The sequence below is a fragment of the Hippichthys cyanospilos genome, chromosome 3 (genome assembly GCF_059441005.1).
Source record: "Hippichthys cyanospilos isolate Australia breed blue-spotted pipefish chromosome 3, RoL_Hcya_1.0, whole genome shotgun sequence".
Taxonomy (NCBI): Eukaryota; Metazoa; Chordata; class Actinopteri; order Syngnathiformes; family Syngnathidae; genus Hippichthys; species Hippichthys cyanospilos.
In genome coordinates, this window is record NC_142371.1 from 24,902,688 (window position 1) to 24,920,478 (window position 17,791).

General features: G+C 39.5%; 3 protein-coding genes across 5 annotated transcripts; 1 reads left to right on the forward strand and 2 right to left on the reverse strand.

Moving 5' to 3' along the window:
• Positions 1–416: 416 nt before the first annotated feature.
• LOC148426463 (ragulator complex protein LAMTOR2) lies at positions 417–2,652 on the reverse strand. The gene is made up of 4 exons (XM_088409405.1): positions 2,415–2,652; positions 1,668–1,830; positions 764–853; positions 417–697 (listed from the first exon to the last, which is right to left on the reverse strand). Exons 1-4 carry the CDS (start codon positions 2,480–2,482, stop codon positions 641–643), a joined length of 378 nt encoding a protein of 125 aa, XP_088265531.1. The 5' UTR covers positions 2,483–2,652; the 3' UTR covers positions 417–640.
• A 1,292-nt stretch (positions 2,653–3,944) lies between these two features.
• LOC148426464 (E3 ubiquitin-protein ligase RNF115-like) lies at positions 3,945–11,120 on the forward strand. Of its 2 annotated transcripts, none has more exons than XM_088409401.1 (9): positions 3,945–4,090; positions 5,581–5,639; positions 5,710–5,767; positions 7,509–7,792; positions 7,925–7,993; positions 8,091–8,163; positions 8,231–8,324; positions 9,959–10,074; positions 10,152–11,120. In XM_088409401.1, the coding sequence occupies exons 1-9, from the start codon at positions 4,013–4,015 to the stop codon at positions 10,269–10,271; spliced, it is 951 nt and encodes a 316-aa protein (XP_088265527.1). In that variant the 5' UTR covers positions 3,945–4,012; the 3' UTR covers positions 10,272–11,120. The 2 variants fall into 2 exon arrangements, with proteins under 2 accessions (XP_088265527.1, XP_088265529.1); XM_088409403.1 differs by having other exon boundaries at positions 5,713–5,767.
• Positions 11,121–11,159: 39 nt separating this feature from the next.
• On the reverse strand, positions 11,160–17,670 carry LOC148426465 (lysosomal acid glucosylceramidase-like). Of its 2 annotated transcripts, none has more exons than XM_088409399.1 (11): positions 17,412–17,670; positions 17,151–17,342; positions 15,902–16,048; positions 15,621–15,754; positions 14,765–14,937; positions 14,606–14,695; positions 14,389–14,536; positions 13,380–13,604; positions 13,116–13,279; positions 12,917–13,033; positions 11,160–11,788 (listed from the first exon to the last, which is right to left on the reverse strand). In XM_088409399.1, the coding sequence occupies exons 1-11, from the start codon at positions 17,479–17,481 to the stop codon at positions 11,680–11,682; spliced, it is 1,569 nt and encodes a 522-aa protein (XP_088265525.1). In that variant the 5' UTR covers positions 17,482–17,670; the 3' UTR covers positions 11,160–11,679. The 2 variants fall into 2 exon arrangements, with proteins under 2 accessions (XP_088265525.1, XP_088265526.1); XM_088409400.1 differs by having other exon boundaries at positions 17,151–17,320; positions 17,412–17,588.
• Between the last annotated feature and the right edge of the window lie 121 nt (positions 17,671–17,791).

Sequence of the window (17,791 nt, forward strand, 5' to 3'; positions counted from 1 at the left end):
GCATTTGACATCACTTTTCTACAACTCATTTCCTTTTGATAAGGGTCAAAGGCAGGGGAAGGGAACTCGGTTCCTCGAGAGTCCTACCTCGCCTATTTCAAGGAACCGGAGTTCCCTACCCCAGGTCAAAGGTAATTGGAGTTTGTGGACTTAGGTAAGAAACATAAATGACAGATAAATGACTTTTTTTAGATTTGAAGAATGCATTAAACATGTTGGAATAGGAACAGAATACTGATTTGATTTATATAGACAGACACACATAGTTTTGGATAAAGTTTTTGTTTTGTGGAAAGTGAGACATTTGTCTCCCTCTCCAATGTTAGAACTATTTTGAGTATAAACACTACATTGTTCTGATTCAGAAATCCAGTTTTCTGATGCCAAATCTCAGAATAAACCATAAAACTACAAGATTTGCGATGAGAATTTTTTATTGTACACATTAGAATCAAACCATACTCAATTACATTTCAATGGCACTTGACATATCAAAGTGAATGCTTCCTTAAGCCTTCCTTAATGTTATGATGAAACAAAATGAAAGAAGACGACACACCAAACAGACAAAATGATCGTTATTAACAGAAACACTTTTACATGATTAAATTAAGAAAACAAACATAACAGACACTCAGTTTCAGGATGCGGCTACTTGGGTCAGAGGTTCTTCCAGGTACTGCACCAGAGCCTCGGCCTGCACGGCAAACGCACACGTGATCAGCAAATTGATGAAGATAAGCAATTGTTTTTGCTGCCTCACCTTGGCTTTGAGCATTCCGAAGCCCACCGTCTCTTTGGCGTACATGCATAGGAGTAGGTTGGCCACTCGCGTGATGGCCACTCTTCCCTCCTGTAATTTAAAAACAAACACTATTGTCAGCTGGGCACGGGTGGTAGCTTGGTTTGAAGGTGAGTGCTTTGTATTGGGCACTAAGGAACCAAATGCGATACATAAGTCATTTTTTGTGTGTAAACAGGACCTCAATAAATTATGTTAAAAAATGGAATGGAATGATTTTTCTATCGTTTTTAACCAGACAGTATTTAAATGTGCAGTGAGTAATGACACCATACTTCATAATAACATTAAAGTTGATTGACTAATCAAGATCTGCGCATCAAATTAATCAACTATTTTGACAATCAATTTGTCATTTAGAAAGCTTGTTTAAAGTCGTCCAAATCTTCATCATTTCCAGTTCTTCACTTTAAATATTCTCAGATTTTATGTAGTCCTCATTGGAAGACAGACTTATCTTTGTGGTATATTTATTTTAAAAAGAAAGATTTGAAACGTTGATCAACATTGACTTCTACCTATTTTCAGACATGTTACAAAACAAACCCGAATATCAATTATTTGTGCATTTTTGCACTGTCAGTTCAAAATAACATCCTGATATATATTTTTTAAATCTGATTGATTAAATGATGGATCCGTTAATCATCCAAATAAACCTCAGTTGAAACACCATATAAACAAATATATTTTGCGAGGATAAAAACTAATGTTGGTGATGACGCTGGTACTTGGAGAGCCTAATATTTTTAAATGTTGTATGTCGAAAACATTTTTGCCCCCTGCAACACACTATTACAGTTTACCAAAAAAAAAAGTTTAGACACATTTTGCATGTGAAATTGAAAACAGAAACAGGTCTTACCATGCAGTCCATGAGTATGAATTTAAGTTTGTCCTCGTTGAAGGCCTGGTGGCCGTTCTTGTCGTAGGCGGCCCAGATGTTGCTGGCAATGGCGGCGGTGACCCGAGCGTCCGTGTCCCCGTAACCAGAGTAAGCCAGGAGAGAGCCTTCGTTGTTTAGCAATCTGACCACCAAAATGCAAATGAATAAGGAAGCCGCAATTGAATGAATGTTGGATCTTCCAGACGCCGTACGATTCAGGGAAAAAATGCCAACAAAACATCATTTGTGAGTGATTATGCTTTTTCTTTGACTCCTAATGTGGATAAGTGGCTATATAGAATGACTGGATGAATGGATGGATTCTAAAAGAAGTTACACCAACTGTGCAGCAAATTTATTTGAGGCAAACAGAACCCTGGAACGAAATCTACTTACAACTATTGTACTGTGTTTGGCACAACCCTGTTACTGAGTGTATTTTTCACAAGTAAAGTTACACTTTATTTGACTACATAATTTCTCAATTTAAAGTAAATTATAGTTAAACGATTATTTGGAAATTTCCTGGGGAACTAAAAAAAAAACGCTCTACAATTTTTAACATGCGGAAGTAAAGAAACAGTTGGCATTTAACTGCATTGGCAACCATTGCAAAATCAGTCAATATCATGGCAGGACGTTTAACAGTCAATCGTGTAAGCCATTATTCGCCATTATTATTTTTTAAACGCCAGGTTAGCATCCGGCTAGGTTAGCAGTACTCACAGTGTGCTCTGGACACCATTTGTGTTGGCTTGGCTCAGAACCTGCGTCAACGCCTTCGGTCGTAACATGGTTGTTCTCGCTCAGTGTTTTTAAATTGTTGTATTAAAATAAGCACGTAAGGAAATTGTACGAAACACTAAAACAATAATGCTTTCAAGAAAGAGCTAGCGCATTTTGGAGCTGCAGCTTAAAATCATCACTTCTTGTGACAACTGGAGATACCGGAAGTTGTTGCCGCGTCAGCTGACTTTTGAGTTGCGTGCCTACAGCGAGGCTACGCTAGTGGGGGCTACGTGTCAGTGGATTCTGTGTTTTTAGACGACACGAAAACGAAAATAAAAAGAATGAAAGCACAGTTGAAACAACGAAACTGGGAATACATGAATGTATTTTTAAAGCATGACTTAGAAGCACATCTTTCAGTCAGTGGGTAAGTTCAAATAACTTTCCCCATGGATGTGTCGCGAATTTGCGAATGTTGAATCCGATTTTTTTTATATATACATTTCAAGAATTTCATCAATCTTAGTTTTTAAATTGAATCTATGTTCAAGGAAGTTCTCAATGTTCATTGTAAAACAACTGACGTTCCACTCATCATCCCATAGCAAAGCTTTTTTAAATCAAATTTTCAATCTCTAAATGTATGCTTTCGGCATGCTGATTAGATCCATAGTCAAACATCAGGATTCTAGTGCCTGAGTTGTTAGGGATTGGAAAACAAAGGTCAATCACACCTTGAAGTGAAAACTGCTAGGCTGTCATTGTGTTTGACGTGATAAGCTCTTGTTGCGGTTGGGAGGGTAAGTTCAGGAGCATTAGGAAGACTTGAAAATGTAAGAGCATGTGAGAGTTGTCCATCTGCTAAATGGTAAATTAAACTTTAAAAAATTCACAGGTGACATTGTTGATATGAAGCATCTTAAGTTTGGCCGACCACATAAATGCAAAGCACTCTGCTGTGACTGCAGCCACAGGTAACAGGAGCAAAAAAAAAAAAAACACCAATGTAGCAAGCTATAAAATAGTTCTTTGCCAAACTAAACTCGAGAACACCTTTGGGCAAGTCTGCGATGGACAAAATGAACTGTGTTTTATTTCAATGTTATTTCTGTAATTTGGTGAATGACAAAACGGCACCTTTATTCCTGATGGTTGAAAATAAGGTTGTCTCAAATACAGCAGAAGGTAAATGGTTACAACTGCATCTGTTAAAGTCTGTTTTAGAAAATGAATGACTGGAGCCCCTTTTTGTTGCTGTTTATCAAGCTTTACATTTGTCAATATAACACAATGTACCTACAAAAAAAAATCAAGAAACCTTTAGGTGAGATTATGAAGATATTAATTAGATACTTTAATTGCAGATCTTAATTTATCACTCAATTCTCTCATGAATACATATTTTTTAAACGTCCCCACCATTGAAAAATGCTCTTCTACGTTTGTAAACAGAAGAGCAGACGACCACTTCCGTAACGATTTTACCTTGCCGTAATTGGCCGGTCCACCGCGAGGTGCATGTCGGGAAGGGGGCGGGCTCGCGTACTGACTTGGTGGAGGACCGACGTCACTGTTTGTGTGCTCGCTTGGGAAAGATGGCGGAGGCTGCGGCTGTTCCCCCGCATCGGTTTTTCTGTCACTGTTGTAAGGGAGAAGTTAATCCGAAACTCCCGGTAAGACGTTCGATTTTTACTCTCGGCTTTATGTCGTCGTATTTACTCGATTGACAAGTTGGCGTCTTGGCCGATTACCGTGTGTTCCGCTTGCCTTCCTTAGCCGAAAAGCTAGCTAGCCTGCTAGCAGCCATCGGTGTTTGTTGTTGCAGTTGTGAACGCGTTAAATACACTGGTAACAACTTTAGATGTATTTTTCAAACATTGTGCATTTAAAGTACGCGGCCCGTATATTTTATTTGCAATGTTCATGGAAGACATTCATGTCGAACGAGTTAGCCTCAAGCTTTGGTCTGCTGTGGTTTTTGTGTATAGCACAAAAATACACAATACTGGACGAAATAAGATAATTTGAACTAGTATTTTAAACGCATTCGCGTCCTTTCCCCCCGCCTTTACATAATCTTATCCAAAGCAAGCGGGGAATTCTGCATCTATAATTTCAGTTTCCATATGAAATGCACAAACATGGGAGTAGAAAATTGAACACTGCATATGTACTTGACTTCATTCGAGTCCAGATGAAAGATCCAAATAATTTAAGGACACTTACTTTGTTCACTTTGCATTAGGTATGCATTTAAACTCTTAAGAATATATGTTTCGTTTTCAGTGGAATACACCTTAATTGAATTAGTAAAATGCATCTTTTTATTTACTTTCGATTAAGCCCGTGATAATGTTAAAACTGGACGTAATGTTACAATCGCTTGAATTAATTCTTAAATGCTGTGTAGTGTGTACTTTTTATGAACGTAACCTTAGTTTCAATTTGGAAGAACGCTTATACCTACTACACTATTGTAGTTTAATGTTGGCAACGATGACAGTGCTTAGTGGAACAACCTGAAATCAAACTAAAATGCCCCCAGCTCCATTTGAGAGCTGTTAGAATCCTATATGTTGATATATGTACCTCGCCTGAAGGGAGGGAGACAAGACGAGGGCATGCATGTGTTTTGTGTTGTTGCTCAACCTGAAGCAGCGGCCGCCTCCGCCGTTGTCGCCCACATTTGCATAATGACTTCATTTGACTGCTGTTGAAGTATTAGGGGACTCCGCTTACACCTGGTGGGAAGAAAGAGAGTTACAAATGAAGAGCAAATATAACTGAATGCTTGTCCACTCATGTGTTTTGATAGATTTGTTTTAAGTACCTTTTGAGACTGATTCAATACAATCCTCACTAGAGATGGAAAGATGAATCGACAAGTAATTGATATACTGTACTAATCAATAACAAATAGCACATCTCTTGCGACAAACTGATCACTGGACAAATATTATTGTGTATAATCTTAGCATTTTTTATTGTCGTTGTTAGAACTTTATTAAATACAGTTTTGACTTTATGTTCAATTACCCTGGTCAACTTGGATGTATTTAAGGCCTTTTTGGGCAGTTTCAAATGAATCTTTAAAAATAGTTCTCTTCTTCCAATTTGGAGTGTTAGTCATTGTCTAAGTCTGTGCTTTGACATCTTTTTCAAGGAGTATATATGTCCCCGCTGCGACTCAGGCTTCATTGAGGAAGTGACAGAAGATTCCAGGTAAGAGTCATGACTCATTTGATTGGTTTCTTCTCATGACAGCTGTCTTTCCTTTTGTCTGTAATTCCAGCAGCCTCTTAGAGGGCGGCGCCAACGGACTAGATGACACAACCACTCAGTTTGCAGAGGTACGATTCTTACCCAAGTGACAGTCTCTAACTGAAACAATTAATCAAATAAAGTCAAAGAAATATCTCTGCCTCAAAGCTTTGCAGTGCCTTTTTTTTTCCTGACACGGAATGTTAAGGCTGCTACAACCACTGTTGCCATCTAGGCACCCGCATTGTCTAAGTTAGCCGGTCGATAATAAACAGCTCATTAGGAATGGGTGAGGACCGATAACTAGGGATGGATGAGTATCTTATTTCAAGGTATCGGTACTTGCAATGGCAGCCGATACTAGTACCGGCTGCTTTCTTGGATCAGTCTTGTAATCACAAAGCAGAAAGTACAAACTAAGCAACTAGAAAATAGTGATTACCGTATTTGTCAGAGTACATGTCGACCCCCTTTTTAAGTTTAATTGAATTTTACGAAAACGCGATGAGTCTACCCTTGACTTGAGTAGTTATATAGATCATGGCTGTCCAATTAAAACACATGGTGTGTGTATTTAAAATGACAAAATTAAGATAGAGGCATTTCTAGATTTTATATTGAATAACATAATGTTGCGGTTATGGGGGCAGAGGGTGGGGCTGGAGCTAGGCAAGACCGCGAGGCAATGTATGTGTGAGCATAGACGCAAATGCTGAGACTAATGTTGCAACAATGAAATGATTTGACGTTTCAATGTTTTATTTTTTGACACAGTTCAATATTAATTTGTCGAAAATCCCAAAAAGTCATCATCACTATCTGACATGCCAAATATCCATTCCCGTTTAACTCCCTGACGTCTTTATCTTCCTCCTCCTCATTTGTTCAAACATCCTTGTTACTCTTCCACAGTTAATCGTCTTTGGACTCGTCCAGTTTTTTTTTCAATTGATTTCTTCAAAAATGATTTGCTGATCATCTTACTTGGGATTCTATCCCAAACTTTCTTTATCCAAGTGATGATGTTTGCTAGATTACAGTGTGGAATGTTGCCCTTCGCTGTTTCTCCCCCCACCTGCCGACATACATGGCTTCAAGCACACGTCCACGGGCCGAAGGAGACAAGTCAAGCAGTCTTTTCCTTTTCATAATGCATCAAAGTCCATCGAAAAAAATGAGCCGCGTTGTTGACAACAGGGAGGCAAATCGGGTGGCGCTTGACAAAAGTGCATTTTTGCGATGTTCTGTGCACTGGAGGCACACTAGATCAAATTAGAGCTATATATAATCATTTTAAGCCTTGTAAATGGAATATTTCACATTCAAATGAAATGTTATTCAAACACAGTTAATTTGCTGTATAACAAACCGTGCGGTGCCACCCCAAGTAGACAACAAAGATACTTGGAGTTCAAAGCTCTTATATAAATGTGGAAAATCTCTTCTTACATGGTCAATCAATTTTACAAGTGCAAGGATTAATCAACAACTAACCAGCAGTCAAATTAATCAGTAATTATTTATTTTTTTACAATTGTTTAGAAACCAAAAATTGCCCAAATTCTCAGAATTTCAGTATATTTTCATAGTTCATTAAAGCCATTATAGATTCAAACCAACTGATTATCAGTCTTGAAACAACTAAGTCATTTACAAATGTCTCCTTTATTGTGAAAAGAATAATCAATATTAGTCAGTTTTGTCACACTATTGACCAAAATCAGTGAAAGAAAGAAAAAAACTTAATCTAATCTACTCTCAAAAATGTCAAAAGGTGCCTGCCAGTTTAATCAACTAACCTTCTGTGCTGTGTTGTCATTATCGCCGCAGCTATGGCACCTGTTGTTAATGGAGCGGCCATTTGCCATTGACGGCGACACACCCGACTCAGAACCCCGGCTCCCCGGTGGACGCTTAGGTGGCCTCAGCGACTTTGGGGGGTTTGGAATGGGACCCATCGGGGGCTCTGTCCCCGCTGGCCTCGGAGGGCCCATGGCCAGTACGTTAGGCGCCGGCGACCACTGGGGTCCGGCGCGCCCCCCGCGCCTACACACGCAGAGGAGGTACCGGTCCAGAGTCAGCAGCAGGCCCGACCGGTCACCTGCTGTCGAAGGGTGGGTCGGCATTTCCTGAATACAAACACATAACGCAAATTTAGCATAGATAGCTCCAACTCAATCACATTAGCAGTTTTAATTTCAAGTATTTGCCGTGGTTCGCCAAAATTTTCAATGTCCATCACGCAGGATTGTACAACAGTTCCTCGCTGGGCTTTTCGCCAACTCTGGAGTCACTGGCTCGCCGCCGCTGTCATGGTGAGATGCCCTTAGCGGAACCTCATCAGATTTCTGTCAGAATGTTATTTCATATTCCGATATGAGCATCCGCAACTGGCGCTTTGCGCTCCTGCAGGACAGGGATGCTGCATTCTAATCCAGGAGACTACGCCTGGGGACAGGGAGGACTGGACGCTGTCATAACACAAGTACAGCATAAAAAAAAAAAATGTGTGTATTTTTTTCTTCATGTTGCTAATGGTTTTGTGTGTGTAGTTACTAGGTCAGCTGGAGAACACAGGGCCTCCTCCAGCAGAGAAAGAGAAGATCTCTTCTCTACCCTTTGTGAATATTTCTCAGGAACAAGCAGGTTGGACTCGTATTCTGTCTTTGCCATGAATAAGTAATACTTTTTTTCCCTCATTTGCTGTCGACTGAGAATGGCGTCATGTGCTCAAGGCTCAGTATCCACCTACCACGGCTCACCTGCTTTCCGGGTTTTGTTATGTGATGTTTGCAAGCTGAGTTGTAATGTCATTTTCAGTTGACAGCAAGGGGCAAAATGGACACCTGCTGATTTGAAAACATATGAATAAATAAGGTGAATATTTAGGATTTACAAGATTTGCGAGTGGTCAGAGACCCCGTGAGACACCAGAAAATTTCAGCAGCTGAATGCCATCTCTAGATTCCGAACTAAAAAAGGAACTCTCAGTCACAAGCTCACTGAATTACTTTGGAATCATTCACGTGATGGAGTATGTTTCACAATTTGTACCTTGACACAGAGTAAAACCCGCTTAAAATAATTCATTATTTTTATTCACCACTATGGTATGGAGAAATGTTTCTTGTTTAGTTGTTAATAATTATTTTGCATGTTTGCATATTCATGAAAGCGTTCTGAAGTTTGGAAACCACAGCTTTAAAGTGATACTGATCTTATGTCAGCATTTAAAAATTGTAACTGTAAACTGTATTTGGTTTCAATTTAAATGCACAATTTAAAAAGCCACTTGCTGTCGACTGAGAATGACATTGCATATGCTTGGGTAACAACCAATCCCGACTCAGCTTGTGAACCTCACAATCCGGAAAACAGTTGAGCCATAATTGGCCGTTACCTGCGCCTTGACCGCCCGGGGTGTCGTCTGCAGTTGCCAGCAAATGGAAATGTGCTTTTAATAGAACACGAAAAATAATATAACAAATGAATTACAGGGAAAATATTACATTCTACTGCTGAAAATGGCTAATATAACATGAATTACAGGGTAAATATTACATTCTACTGCTGAAAATGGCTGTGTAGTATCTCCTTTAAGTCACTTTACAATTTAACACAAGTCTTACACACACAAATAAATATAGAAATCTCTTGAAAGTCAATATACAAGTTTATTTTGGCTCATTCGGCACCCCTCTTTTGCTTCTAGTAAATTATAGAGCAGCTTATACCTTTGACACACAATCAGTAGTTTCTTACTGTGTGATACACTAGGACAAGGACGACAATCTAATTTACATTTCTACTGCTGCTGATTTGCATAGTACACACCTCCAGAAGTCAGAATTGTACCAAGAATTATGTATTACGACTGAATAAGTAACTGTTGTTGACTTTGTCAATAGAGAAGTGAGCTCATGTTCTGGTGCCCAGTGACAATGCATTCTCACTTTGCTGTGCAAACTAAAGAAATAGTAGTAGTAGAACCCCATAAGAAACTTTCTTATTAGCATTTAACGCTCAAACTGTCTGTTAACATAAGCAGTACCTGAACTTCCTAACGTTTCATAATACATCCTTTAACGTTCTCACCTTGAACAGCTGCAGTTTAAAAGCAGAGCTATCTGACAGGGTAGGATGCCATGCTTTGTTGTCGTACAGCAGGAAGTACCCAAATCCACATCCTATAGGCCCTATAGTATAGGGCCACAAAAGAGAGGAATTATTTAGCATTGTCAGAAGTTTAGACATCAACTGTGTTCAATTTGTGCGCACAGACTGTTGTATGGAATGTCCAGTGTGCAAAGAAGACTTTGAGGTGGGCGAGGCCGTAAGACAGCTCCCCTGCAACCACTTCTTCCATTCAGCCTGTATAGTGCCATGGCTGGAGATGGTGAGTCACAACTAAAACACAAGCAGCATTGTCGTCGCACTTAAAAACCTAGCTGACGCCGCGTCGTCGTCCCGCAGCACGACACGTGTCCCGTTTGTCGGAAGAGTTTGAACGGCGAAGACAGCAGCAGCCAGCCCCCGTCGGAGTCCCCGTCCCTTTCCATGGACCCCCGCACACAGGAAAGATGGTCCTTCTGAGAGGGGGAGGGGAAAAAAAAACGCCGAGAAGACACTTCTCGCTCCTCCCTTGCCTCCGTTGCCGTCATAATCACTTTTTTTTTTTTTTTTGTAATTTTCAGTTAAATGTCTTTTCTCCTTGAACCATGTACACAGACATATGCATCTTAAAGGAGACATATTAGACATGTTATTACAAATTGTGATATGCTTAAGTCAAAAATCCAAGACGTGGTTTTGGAGGTTCTTTTCCGTCTCATGCAAATGAGTCGTCTCTCATTTATACACATTTGTATACAAAAAAAAATTGCTAGTCCGTTTCCATAATATGTCCCCTTTAAGCTCTCCTCTCCGTTCCAGATGAGGCCCATCCATGTTTACTGGCCAAACCATTTCCCCTTTTAGACCCTAGTTTGGGCAAATGTCAGCCCTTGTATCTCAAATCTGCCACACTGCTGTAATCATTTTCAAACTATTTATTTTTCAACTGTCCATGGGCTTTTTTTTTTGGGAGGGGGCAGGGGGAGGCTTAACATTTTAATTTAAGCATTCCTAAAAGGGAGATTGCCGCACAAAATCCTCACACGAGGAAATCAAATTGAGTCATCAGCGCTCGTCCCATATTTTCAATTCCACCTACTTCTACTGGTGTATATATTATAATCTGATGTCATCCCTTTCCTCCACATTTTTACCATTTTTTTTAATGTAAATAATCGTAGTCCACAAACTAAAGGTTTGCCAAGAAAACAACATTGAGAATGGAGACGCAAATGTGAATGACGTACATGGTTAACAAACTGTATATTATATAAATGAAAAATGTCTATGATGTATTAATAAAGTGACAACAATGGGTTTCCTCCTTTAGTTTGTTTTTTTTTTTTTTCCCAAAAGGTCAACACAGGCTGAACATCACTTGTTTTTATTTGAAATTAAATAGTAACACGTTTCATTATGTACAAAGTGTCAAGAGCAGATATGGATAGAAACCCAATAAGTCTTCCATGCATCAAATCTTGGAGCAAATCACAAGTTTAGCAGCAAGCCTCATAGTTTGGTAAATAGCTGATTTTTAAAAAAATGGCAACAGTTCCCACAAGCACTGGTAAAAGCAACGTTGCGTAAATATGCAGTAGTGGGTTTACTTAATATTTATTAAGGACACACCCAAAAAGAACACTTAAACACAGAATGGACTAGTTAGGTTGCAAATGTTTTGAATGAAAATTCATTCTCAAATTCAGACTGATCTTGCAACATTAACATAACACATTTTACAATGCTTTTTATCATTAAATCATTGTAATGAAAAACTCATTGTTTATCATTCTTCCTCTACATAACTTCTGTAGGAAGTTTTCAGATCAGAAAAGTCATTTGCCGAGATGACGCTTACCTGTTTGTGGACATGAAAAATAAAAACACCTTACACTTTTGTGTACCAAGCGAGTGTGAGTAAGGAATGAGATGGTGCTGTAGAAGGAATGTAGCCCATCACTTGGTCCCATACCTCAAACAGGATGTCTGATGATGACCTAAACAACACATTCGAACCATTCAAGTTTCACTCACTTGGCTAATTTGAACACAAACAGAATTTGAACCTTCGTTGAGTTCCAAATTGTTTAACAAACCCTGATTCCAAATAGGAATTCCAAGCTACATTCTGGACATGTTATAACAGATACAACACTGGCCTGCCAGCAGTCCTGACCTGTTTCCCATTGAAACTGTGTGGCACAATATGAAGCGCAAATTACAACAACAGATCCTTGACTTTGTAAAAGAAACCAAGCTTTGTCACAGTAAATTGAAATAAAATGGTAACTCCTGAAATTCAGGAGCAGAACGAAGACATAAAAATGGAACAGCATGTGAAAGGTGTTGGTCCGATAAATGGTAACATTAAGTTAAAAAAAAAAAGGATCTACAGCACATTTGATTGAGTATTATGTATCCTTTGTACGGAGCAGCTCAATTTAAGCCTACCACATAAATGCAAAGCATCCAGCTGCGACTGCAGCCACATCTAACAATAGCAACAAAGACACTAACGTCTCAAGCCACAGCAATGCTCTTTTCCAAAATAAACTTGAGAACAACTCGTTTTTGAGCAAATCTGCAAAAAACAGGATGGACAATTGTTTATTTTAATGTTAATTTCTAATTATTTGCCGATTGACAAAACAGCGCCATTCCTCATGATGGCCGCAACTAAAGGTCGCAGCTAGCACTTGGGACCAATCTCAAATACAGCAAATGGTGACAACTACATCTGTTAAAAATAGCAATTTTTGTTGTTGCATTTTTTTTTTGCCCCGCAAATATAATAAAATGCATCTAAAAAAAAAAAAAAGTTGTGTTTTTTGTGTGATTAATTAGATCAATTAATCACACACCTTAATTGATCTCTCTTTTTATTTTTCTCGACAAAACTATTTTAAATAGTTGAAATACATGTAATGGTACATAGAAATGAAAAAAATCCTATGTACTTGCGTGACTGACCCATCACCGATCCCCTCAGTTAGCTCAATAATGGCAATTTACACTGTTTGTTAGCATAACGCTAAATGACACACAATATGTACGTGGATTTCTTTGATTTATGTTTGACCGTGAATGTTGACGTGCGACTACGGACATTTACTGTTTCATACAACCTGTTGAGGATGATGAGCACCACTAAGCCGTCTGGTCGGATGAACGCAGAAAACTCAAGATTTGTTTCTCCACTGGCGGATACACCCACTCTTTGAGAGTCTTCACACAGGAACTTACTAGGCCCGAATTAAGAAAATATACATAACAAAAGTAAATTTGACTGCTGCCTAAATATGTAATTAGATTCCGTTTCACTACCTGAAGTGGGCCATGCTGTAGAAAGTTGGCTGCTTATAGAAGACGTCCCGCTTAGCATCAACTATGATGGGGCTGTCCACAAAATTCTTCACCCAGTTGGGCCCGCCGGTCTGATCCAATGCCAAGTTCCAGTCAGTCCAGCCCGTCACGTAATGATTTAAATCCTAAAGATAAAAACAGAAAAAAAAAAACCCTAGTCCTGGCTTGTTTTGACAGCCTGCAGGGCTGGCTGAATCACACGCCTTGAAAATGGGCCATTCTTACCTCCAAAATATCATGCGCGTATTGTTCGGCCCTCTGCCAGCTGCCCAGTTTCACCCCCCGGTCCAGGGATGTCCAACCTGCACAGGCCTCGGTGCCAAACAGGTAATACTCCGGGTACAGATGATAGGTGGCGTCCAGGCTCAGCCCGGCAGGGATCAGGCTGTCCAGGTACCAGTGCACCGCCACCCCGTGGATGTAGCGGCCTGCGTGGATGTCACTTAGCACCTGGTGACAGTCACATCACATGTTTTGGCTTGGAAAATATATTTTGCTGCGCGATACAAACATGTATTGACACATACAAAGGACATTTTTTTTTAGTATACTGTATTTTCGTCTTTACAGATTTCACAGTCATATCTACCAATTTGTTTTCATTTAAGGTGACTGTGACTTTCTCAAAATGTTTTGCTCCTCCCTTTCCTAGTTTTAATGTTCCATTTTTTTGGGGGAGGGAACATGTAGTGGCACGTAGGGAATTCTTGGGAACACATGAATGTGCTGTTGTCGGTAAAACAAAAATAGCATTGTATTTCCTCATACTGTGGTGTCTTGAGAATGAGATACAATCCAGGCCATGACCAAAGTTTTAACACAAAAAATCTCAAATAATCTTCCGCCATCGAAACGAAATGCCATAAATTTGTTCTGTCCGAACAAAAAAAGACAAATATCCGTGTAACCGGTTGCCCAACCGATTAATCGACAAGCCAATTAAAATGGACGATTATGGCTCTTTAAACAACAACAAAAAAATACTCGACAAAATGGTTAATATTTGCAGATTATTTAAACTTTTCATTTTATGTACTGTGACCATTCACAGCAGTTGCACTGTGTACAAGTAACTATGTCATTAGTTTTTACTCATAATACCTTGTAGGCTTAATTACATACTGTATTTGTTGATATATGAAAATGTTTACTTTTTTTACTGAATAGAAAGCTATCTATTGCAACAATGCCTCTCCATCAAAAGGCAGGAAAAAATCCACCATGGCGCACTCACCACTTTGGCCCAGTGAGGCAGCAGCAGGCGGTTGTCATCCAACACGAGGACGTGAGTTTGCGGGAATGATGACGCGTGGAGGGCGGGGCCCAGGTCCAGGGCTACCCAGTCCCTCTGCTGCTCAGGAGTGAAGCCCAGCGCTTGGAAACTGCAGTGACATAAATGTCTCAAAATCTGTTGATATTATAATGTTAATATCCCATGTGAAAGTGGACACCTGTAATTTGTCATCCGTCCCGCTGTAGGTTCATTCCCAGTGGTCACGGCCCAAAATGTCAAATTATACTTGGCGTATTCCTCAAGGAATCTGTGCAGGACAAATAATCAAACAATAATACATGCTTTCATAACAACATACTGTATGTACTCGAATCACCTTATGTAGTACTGAGCCCAACTTTTATGCTCCTTTCCGCCAGGTTTTCCCTTGAGGGAGCCTTTGCCTATGAGTGCACCGTTCGTCTTCATCCAGGCGGGGGCGCTCCAGGCGCTAGCTAGCAGAGACAAGGCTTCGGGAGCCATGGCTTGGGCTCTCTGCAGCAGAGGGATCTGACAACCGTACAGACGCACACGCACACAAACACACACACACACACACACACACACACACACACACACACACACACACACACACACACACACATCACAAGACATTCAGTACTGTGTATGTCTCCACGACGGATATTAAAAGTCCACACACCCCTGAGCATAATCTACCTTTTTATATGGAGGACCAAAACTAACTAAATAAGTGAAAATAAAAATGAATATAAATAAATATAAAGGGAAGTAAAAATTTAAAATCTATATATACTGTATATATAGTAAAATTACACACAACGTTTCTAAAATTATTCAAAAACTTAAAGCCTAAATATGGCTGTATTCAGAATTGACTGACCACATTTGAATTCACGTGCCCCTGTTTATCCTCAAAGTTCAGATATTTTAGGAAACTTTTCTTGACATTTGTGTAGCATTACTAAGAGCTGGAAGTGCCTCCAAAATAGATGAAAAGGCAAGAAGAAAACTAGCCAGAAAGGATGCCAAAAGGCTGGTAACAAGATTGGAGGAGATGCAGAAATTTCAGGCAAGTCGTGGCTGTGAAATGCATGCGACAACAATCTCCTATCTTCTGTCTTGATTTTTTATCTGTTCATATCCCTCTTCCTCTCTCCCTCCCTAGCTTTGTCTCTGCCTTTTTCTGTGCGTTTCCGTCGGCGTGTCCTAACCTTCAGGTGCACATCTTCAGGAGCCAGAGTGAAATTGTGCAGGCTGTAGTCATCCCGTGTGTCCGCATATGTGTACTGACGTGTGGAGAAGTCACAGCTGGCCATTGGCACACGCACCACAGTGTAACCTATACCTGACAACGCAAAATAAAGACACATAACTTTCTTCGTTTTTACATAATATTACCATTACCTCTTTCTCTGACAGTGTCAATCAAAAGTGAGAGTTGCATTCAACAGTTCTTGTATTGTTTCTCCATAAAGAGTTATGGCGCATGTACCTTCCTTAGAGAAGTATTGTCTGAGAAGTTGGTCTTGTGCTCCAGGAGAAAGCGACAAGATGTTGAGTGCTGCCGCATCTGTCATCGCTCCGCCAAATCCTCTGATCGTCTGGTACTTCTTATAAGGAAGGAGAGTCAGTCTCAAGCCTGAGGGAGACATGTGACATACTGTATGATCAACACACTACCTGCCTGTAGTAAGCCAAAATAGAGAACAAATGTAAAGAGTCGAGGCTTTTAAATTCAAGTACCTCTGTGGAATATGGAGGACCGAAAGTGCCAAAATTAAATAAATGTTTCATTAACTAAGTAAAGGTTTCATTAATTAAATCGATTTGTCATTAATTACTCAAATGTTGCATTAATTATAGAATTAAAAAAATCTGTGTCATTAAATGTATGATTATTTAATTTAATTAATGATGATTATATGGATAGAAAATACATATATAATTAGTTACTTAATTATTTATTTCATGGTCAACTGTTGCATTGTTTCATTCATTAATTTTATCTGTCAAAGTCACTCGTCAAAGTTATTAGAGAGCCAAAACCGGATTAGCTCAAATCTTGTCCAATCCATTGCTATGGCCTGAAGTGGTTGGAAACATGGCAGCTACGATGATGGAGGCCCTTCATGAGCTTTCAAGAGATTTAGTTAGAGATATTCTAGACCGGGGAAACAGGGCTTGCAGAGAACGATTTTATACAACGTAAAGAGGAGGAATTTTTCAAAATAGTTGCGAGTTATTTCCCCACTTTCCAATCACGACATTGATCCAAGAGTGACCGATGAGCAGGGTAATCGATCAAGTGTTTGGACTCTCCCATCAAACTTTGAGAGTTTGACAGATAAAATACATTCATAAAGCTCCTCAACACAGAAGCGTGAAAGAATAAATTAAAAGATAAGTAATCATACATATTTTTTTAAATTTAATAATTGGTATTTTAATTAAGGTCATGTTTAATGAAACAATTACTTAATTCCATATTCAATTAATTGAACATTTAAATAATTAACATTTAAATAAACATTGATTTATTTAATTCAATATGTAATTAATGAATAAAACTTATTTTTAATTGATGAAACATTAAATTAACTAATGTAACATTGAATTAGATGATGCCAATTTGATTTAAATTTTTAACTGTACATTTATCTCTTTAATTTGAGCACTTTCGGTCCTCCAAAGTGGCCACCATGTTTATTACATTTGAAAAGCCCAGACAGTATGAGACTTACCAGAACCGGTTCTGTTGGGTCGGATTGGACCTTGGCTGTTCTCCAGCCGGCTTCCGGCCATGCTGCTCAGGTAGGAGATGTAGTGACCCAGTGGCGGAAGAGACACGGTACCGAGGGTGTCGCAGTACGTTGAGTTACACTCACACACCACCGAGTCATGGCCGAAGCTTCTAGCAACACACTTATTGCGTTCTTATAAAGACAGGACACAGAACCAGTCTTAACATGGCTTAAAGGCGGTTAAAGGTGATTTTGCTTTACCTGTGAAAGAGGTTGTTGTTGTGTGGAGAATGGCTACTAGCGAAACCGCAAAGTGCAATGACAGAAACATTTTGAAGATGGAAACTTTCTACCTCTCGTCGGGCATCACGAGTCAGGAAATGGCATTCAAATACGAGTGCATGCGTCAATAGGACCGCATATTCAGAATTATTACAATGTCATTTAGTGAACTTTAGACACGTCTCGTTCCCTTTAGATAGCAAAGACTTTGCCATGGAAGCGTTAGATTTTGGAGGAGTGGGTCATGTGACCTTTCACGTGGTATGCGATTTCCAGGATATGCCATTTAGAGGCGCTGTTGTAAACCACGTGACATGACGAAGATCTGCCAGTTGGAGGTGCTGTTTGATCAAGATATT

Excerpts from the sequence above, each read along its gene's own strand:
- LOC148426463 (XM_088409405.1), bottom strand. The coding sequence starts at position 2,482 with ATGTTACGACCGAAGGCGTTGACGCAGGTTCTGAGCCAAGCCAACACA. Across the intron at positions 1,831-2,414 it reads AATGGTGTCCAGAGCACACT|ATTGCTAAACAACGAAGGCT; the intron begins GTGAGTACTGCT and ends TTTGGTGGTCAG. Across the intron at positions 854-1,667 it reads TCATACTCATGGACTGCATG|GAGGGAAGAGTGGCCATCAC; the intron begins GTAAGACCTGTT and ends TTTAAATTACAG.
- LOC148426464 (XM_088409401.1), top strand. The coding sequence starts at position 4,013 with ATGGCGGAGGCTGCGGCTGTTCCCCCGCATCGGTTTTTCTGTCACTGT. Across the intron at positions 7,793-7,924 it reads CGGTCACCTGCTGTCGAAGG|GATTGTACAACAGTTCCTCG; the intron begins GTGGGTCGGCAT and ends TCCATCACGCAG. Across the intron at positions 8,325-9,958 it reads TATTTCTCAGGAACAAGCAG|ACTGTTGTATGGAATGTCCA; the intron begins GTTGGACTCGTA and ends TTGTGCGCACAG.
- LOC148426465 (XM_088409399.1), bottom strand. The coding sequence starts at position 17,481 with ATGTTTCTGTCATTGCACTTTGCGGTTTCGCTAGTAGCCATTCTCCAC. Across the intron at positions 14,696-14,764 it reads TGGGCTCAGTACTACATAAG|ATTCCTTGAGGAATACGCCA; the intron begins GTGATTCGAGTA and ends TGTCCTGCACAG. Across the intron at positions 11,789-12,916 it reads GTGCTCATCATCCTCAACAG|GTCATCATCAGACATCCTGT; the intron begins GTTGTATGAAAC and ends TGTGTTGTTTAG.